This window comes from Phoenix dactylifera, chromosome 1 (assembly GCF_009389715.1).
Source record: "Phoenix dactylifera cultivar Barhee BC4 chromosome 1, palm_55x_up_171113_PBpolish2nd_filt_p, whole genome shotgun sequence".
Lineage (NCBI taxonomy): Eukaryota > Viridiplantae > Streptophyta > Magnoliopsida > Arecales > Arecaceae > Phoenix > Phoenix dactylifera.
In genome coordinates this window covers 6,014,393-6,020,712 of record NC_052392.1, presented here as the reverse complement: position 1 = coordinate 6,020,712, position 6,320 = coordinate 6,014,393, and the positions used below count along the sequence as shown (strand labels likewise).

General features: G+C 43.8%; 1 protein-coding gene across 5 annotated transcripts; it reads left to right on the top strand.

The window, feature by feature from the left end:
• Positions 1 to 301: 301 nt before the first annotated feature.
• Positions 302 to 5,381, top strand: LOC103716204 (ATPase WRNIP1). 5 transcript variants are annotated; one of them, XR_005511174.1, is made up of 4 exons: positions 302 to 1,911; positions 2,047 to 3,090; positions 3,202 to 4,827; positions 5,192 to 5,381. XR_005511174.1 is itself a non-coding variant. In XM_026808150.2 (2 exons), exons 1-2 carry the CDS (start codon positions 317 to 319, stop codon positions 5,208 to 5,210), a joined length of 1,614 nt encoding a protein of 537 aa, XP_026663951.2. In that variant the 5' UTR covers positions 302 to 316; the 3' UTR covers positions 5,211 to 5,381. The 5 variants fall into 5 exon arrangements, 2 of the variants coding, with proteins under 2 accessions (XP_026663951.2, XP_038980815.1); XR_005511172.1 differs by having other exon boundaries at positions 2,047 to 4,827; XR_005511175.1 differs by having other exon boundaries at positions 302 to 1,921; positions 2,047 to 4,827.
• Positions 5,382 to 6,320: the final 939 nt, after the last annotated feature.

Here is a 6,320-nt window from a genome sequence, read left to right as displayed (position 1 = left end):
TTACTAAATACAAAACAAAGTACCACAGCACTTTACGATGTAGTTATCAAACAGCAAATAGCTTTATATAACAGCTCTACTTCAGACAGCTCTATTTCCAACAGCTCCCCCAAACAGGGCCTTCATATATTGCACAATACTCAAATAGCTAGTTTTTCGATAACTGCGATTTTTTTTTCCAACATTTTTTGAGATATTGTCGTACTAGAGGATGTATCCGGTTAAAAAAAACAAAAAATTGCAAACCGCTCTGTAACCATCCATTCTTAGGAAGCGGTAGAAGTTTATAAATGAAATAATAACAAAAAGAACAACTATGGAGGAACTCCTCAGCATGGGCTTCTCCCAGGAGCTGGCCTCCCAAGCCCTCGCCGCCACCGGCGGCCGCTCCTCTCTCGAAGCCACCGAGTGGATTCTCTCCCAACCCTCCTCCTCCCCTTCCTCCAAACCCTCATCTCATTCCCCCACCTTCCAACCCAGCCTCGACCGCTTCCTCCTCTCCCACCACAACACACCCCACTCCAAACGTCCCCACCCTTCCGCCACCCCTGCCACCGCCTCCCCCTCCGTCACCGCCCCAGCTGCCCCTCCTACTGCCTCCCCCTCCGCTACTGCCGCCCCCACCACTGCCCCTCTCTCTGACCGCATGCGCCCCGCCACCCTCGACGCTGTCCTCGGCCAGGACCACCTCCTCGGCCCGGCCTCCCTCCTTCGCTCCGCCCTCCGCCCCCCCGCTACCGCCGCCGCCCTCCCTTCCTTCATCCTCTGGGGCCCGCCGGGCTCTGGCAAGACCTCCCTCGCCCGCGCCCTCGCCGCCGCCCTCCCCCAGCCGTCCCACCGCTTCGTCCCCCTCTCCGCCGTCACCGCCGGCGTCCGCGACCTCCGCGACGCCGTCGACGCCGCCCGCCGCGCCCGCCACCTCGGTCGCCGCACCGTCCTCTTCGTCGACGAGATCCACCGCTTCTCCAAGTCCCAGCAGGACTCCTTCCTCCCCGCCATCGAGGACGGCTCCATCGTCCTCGTCGGAGCCACCACCGAGAACCCCTCCTTCCACCTCACCACGCCGCTCCTCTCCCGCTGCCGAGTCCTCGCCCTGCACCCCCTCAAGCCCCACCACGTCGAGTCCCTTCTCCGCCGAGCCGTCTCAGACCCTGAGAAAGGTCTCCAGGTCACCACTGGAGTGCCCATCTCGGTCGATCAAGAAGCCCTCGAATTCCTCTCTCTCCACTGCGACGGCGATGCTCGTGTTGCCCTCAACGCACTGGAGATTGCAGCCACATTGGCCGTCGACCGGCGATCGACCCAAGACGACAACGGGAATATGACGGTGACCGTCGACCATGCGAAGGAGGCGATGCAGTGCAAGCACTTGGCATATGATCGAGCAGGTGACGAGCACTACAATTTGATCAGTGCCCTACACAAATCAATGCGCGGGAGCGACCCTGACGCTGCAATCTACTGGCTTGCGAGGATGCTGGAGGGAGGGGAGCAGCCGCTGTACATTGCGCGCCGGCTAGTCCGGTTTGCAAGCGAGGATGTGGGGCTCGCAGACCCTGCTGCACTCGGTCATGCTGTTGCATGCTACCAGGCGTGCCACTTCATCGGTATGCCGGAGTGCGATGTGTGTCTTGCGCAGTGCGTGGCCTACTTGGCCCGGGCGCCTAAGTCGGTGGCCGTGTACCGAGCACTGAATGAGGCGCGGAGGGTGGTGAGGGAGTCGGGCGGGGGGAACGAGGGCGTGCCATTGCATTTGAGGAATGCACCCACAAAGCTGATGAAGGAAATGGGATACGGGGAAGGTTACATGTATCCTCCTGATCATCCTGATTGTTCGTCGCAGACATATCTGCCACCATCCCTTCAGGGTTGCAGGTTTCTTGACTGGCCACCTATCGATGAAAAGCATCGGTGAGTTCGGGTATGCTCAAAACTGGCTTTTCTGCTTTTTGTCTGCTCTTCATGGCAGTTTCTTACATAATCTATGATCAGCTTGCTTTTATTGGCTTGTTTGCATTTTGGAACCTATTAAATTATCTCTCGCAGGATCCCGGTGGGGTAATTTGCAGTATGCAAGCTTTGAGCCCCCTATACTTGTGTTGTTGGTGATGATGCTTTTACCATTGGTGTGATGAAGTGTAATATTTAATTATACAACCTTTTTTTTGCAAACCTTAGCTACTAAATAGATCATATGGTTGCCTTCTCTACTAGAGGGCACTTGTCACAAAAATGAACTTCTGACTAAATTATTTTTGTGCATATTGAGTATGTGTTGAGCTAGTGACCCATATAGAGTTTTAGTTCCTTTGCTGACTTGGGGTGTTTTGGGCTCATTATGCTATGACTTGCGCCTTGAAAATGCCTTTATGAACGCTGGTTAAAAGGACATGATGCCAAATTTGCATGCTCTGAGGGGGAAGATCGATGATTTCTTGAAGAAGTTCTATTTTATTGGCAATCTTAAAAAGGCATCCATCTAGTGGAAGGAGGCAATAATGATGCCAATTTTATGTATGAAGGCCATTATTAACTACTGATAAAGGGAAGGCGCATCCCTTTGAGTTGATGTAACTAAAATATTCAAGTTGGGATAGTTCTTTCTGCAGTTTGCATTTTTACAGCTATTTTCAGGAAGTATTAGAGAAGTTTCAGATTGCTTGACAGGCCCCAAGTTCAAATTCTAAAGTTCATCTAAGAAAATGTCACCCATTATCTTTTTCCATCTATCCTTTTAGGCCCACCATTTACATTATTCCATCGTTAAATGTAGAGTCCTGCATTGGCATTACTATGTTTGCAATTAGATTTGTTTTGAAGTATATTAAAATATATTGGATTTCTTATCAGAAAAGGATATTGATTTGGGTAGCCAAGGTGGCTTTGAGCAAAATAACTACTTCTTGTACTTATTCAAATCTAAATCTAAAATAGAAGTTCTTTCCTTTTTCCCCTTGCAATCGGATCTCTAACTCTGGCATTATGTAAGAGTTGGTTGTTTGACTATGATGCTCCCTGTTTCATGCGGTGCAATAATCTGAGTGCTGATGAACATTTTGTTAAAGGGGACTACTATATCACAGCATTCAGGTCTGCTCTCTCTCTCTCTCTCTCTCTCTCTCTCCCTCTCTCTCGCTCACTCGCTCGCTCGCGTGGGTTGGGTTGGGGATGAGGCGTTAGGGGGTTGTTGGTATATTGCAGCTTTGCAACAACCTGCTCCTCTGGTTACGTTGAGTTCCCGGCATTTTAGCTTCAACAGCAGTGAGGAAAATGAACCAGAGGCCGCCCAAGAGTCAAGCTGATGCTACTGCACTGTTAAGGTTCAGATCCAAGTAACCATGAAGGATAGAATTCTACAACAGGCAGAATTTAATTTTCAGATTCATGCTTCTCAATTCATCTTTGCTGACAATATCAATGAATGTTCTGCAAATTTCATTAGGACCAGGCTATAGATTTCTGCCAGCTGTATGAAGGTTGAGTATTTATTTGCTTTGCTTAAACTTTCAACTGCCTCATTATTTGCTAATATTCAGGAGGTTGTAAGCGGCGATAGGTGAGTAGGATGTTTTTCCTGCCTTGTCTGCTAAATACTCAAAAAGTAAGGGATGTGTCCATTAGTTTGCATTGTAGTCAAGCGTAGCTTGTCTGATTGAATTAACTAGGCAAGGGTAAGTTATGTTCATAGAAGTGGTGTGCCATAGCTTTAAACCCACTCTTCATTCAACAACAAATTGTTTTTAGATGCATCCAATTAGATCTTGCTGATGACCAAGCTAAAAATGCGAGTGTCACCTGTTTTTTATGGTCTAGTCTATCTACTGGTTCTGGTGCAATATAGAGAAAAACATGTGCTCTAAGAAGAAAAAGAAAGTTAAATGAGGATGTTATGGGAGTTGGGATTTGGTTTAGCTAACATTGTTGTGCTGCTTATGTGACTCCAAATGTGTTGAATAGGCATGGAAAGACCACTGATATCAACTATACAAGGACAATCAGTATGGAAGTTTATATTCCAAATTTGCTTCAAATTTTTTATGCATCGTTGATAACACCAATATGTATTCTTGTTGTTAGAGCACCTGTTATGTCTGTAATATTTTAAGTAGATATTTTACCATCATAACTGCTTTATCTGCACTCAAAATTTATCAGTTTCAGATTATTGTATACCATTCAATTTAGAAACTGAGGGAATGTTTCTAATTTGTTATCAACATGTTCGTGAACTTATTTATTGCACAAAGTGCAGATGTGTTGGAAATGGTTTTAGCTCAGTTATATTCAAAAGCATGAAAATTGGTTGTACCAGTATTCCTCTTTTGTGTCTGTCTCTTGACCCTCCATGGAGGAGAGACTCGTTGCGGCCCCAACTAATGGAAAATGGGAGTTTATCGAACAGTAAAGCTCTCATAGTTACCAACTCATATCTTGGGCCATGCTAGCTAGGGCCAAGTGGTTTGAGCTAAATATTTCTGGAATTTTCAGCATAGTTATTTCACTAAATAGCAGGATGATACGATAATATGCATTCAAGCAAGTTTTTAGATCATCAATTGCCCCCCTTTTCATCCAAAGCGGACTTAATATTTAAGTTGAAAACAAGAGTTCTTACCAATGGTTGCTCATGTTTGGCAATTTTCATGTTTCTTAATATAGTTTTGCTTATTGGGAGTTCCATGTTTCTTGGGCTTCAGAATGATGAAGTATACAAAATAATGAATGCTGTGAGCTGGGGAAGGGTTTTGTTCCTCAATATAATCATCACCGTGGGATGGCATATATTCGCAATCAGCAAGCTGTTTTCCATGCCTTCTTCATTACATGGTGAATGTGTATTCCCTTGATATCATATCATATCATATCATATCATATCATATCATATCATATATATATATATATATATATTAATATTCTTGAAGCCCAATTTTCTCATAAGCGGCTTTTCTGCTGCTTTGAAAGCCTCCAGTCCTCCAAAGGATGAATCAGTGTTACTGTGTTATGCCCTTTTGCTGCCACTTGGGCTGAGTGATTCCCAGAAGTAATAGAATGTGATCGCATGCTCATCTGAGCTTGCACAGGCTGCTATAAATTCGTCCTTCTTTCACCATACCTGGATTGCATTCAGGAAGAACTGGTTCTTCTATAGATCTAACGTTCGAATATTGTGACCTTCTGGACTCTTTTACAGGTGGATTGCTTCTTCTTGACCCTTGCAGGAGACTGCTTCCACTCTCTTCACAAGTTTTATGCACGCCATGGTAATCTTAGCATGTCTTCTTTTCCCTTTTGTTCTTTAACCCTCTCAGTATTTTTGTCATGCACACCATTTTGGGGGACTTTTCCATGGAATAATGATGCTGCAACCGTGTTCTAGATTAGTAATGGTTAGAATAATCAGCTATGACATCAAAGAGCCATAGGTATCTTCAGTGGAAAACCAAATGCATCATAATCTAATCAATAAAATAATGAATTGGATCTATAACTCTAACCACTCCTGCATCTACCCAAGCATTGATTCTCCTGATTTTAATTTACCATTTTACAACCTGTGAGATCCGGTGGAGTATTGCTTAAAAAGTGATAGATATACACTAACTCCATAAACTATATGCAAGTCTGCTGCATTGTTCTTCTTTAGGTATACAAACTTTGATGGCTCCTGCATCTATGAACTATGAAACAGTCCTTTAGACAGGGTTGGCAATTATTATATATTTATAATTGGGATGACATCCGTGTGGGCTGGGATGGCGCTTAAGAAATAATTAGTTTTTTGTTTGATCAAGGGTTTGGGTTAATTAAAAAAATAGCTAAAATAGTGATTTATTACCTACTAGAGTATTATATTTCCACCCAGAGATTATCCTCTCTCAACCCATTTATCTTCCTCACAATCATGTAAAAATCGATCAAAATATTTAGTACGACCGTTTGTAAGCGCCAGGACCAAAATTTTTGGATTACTGTCTCTATATATCTATAAAATAATAAATACAAAAACAGTACTTTAGTCTTGTGAACTGCAAAAGGAACAGATAATGGTCAATGGTTCTGCTACATAACAATGGTAATAATCTGTCAGCTAGCTAAATTATGACCATCATCTAAATGCCCATTATATTGTATAAATAATGGGGACCACTGCATGTTTCATGACTATTATATTATTTATTATTTTAGATAAAAAAATCTTTATATTATTATGGCAATGTAAATTAAATCCATAGTCAAGATCAGAGTGTGCATGACAATGTAGAAAGATACAGTTTAGGTCATCTCCAATGTTGAAAATGTAAACTCTGAGACTCAAAACT

Coding starts and splice junctions, on each gene's coding strand:
- LOC103716204 (XM_026808150.2), top strand. CDS start 317: ATGGAGGAACTCCTCAGCATGGGCTTCTCCCAGGAGCTGGCCTCCCAA.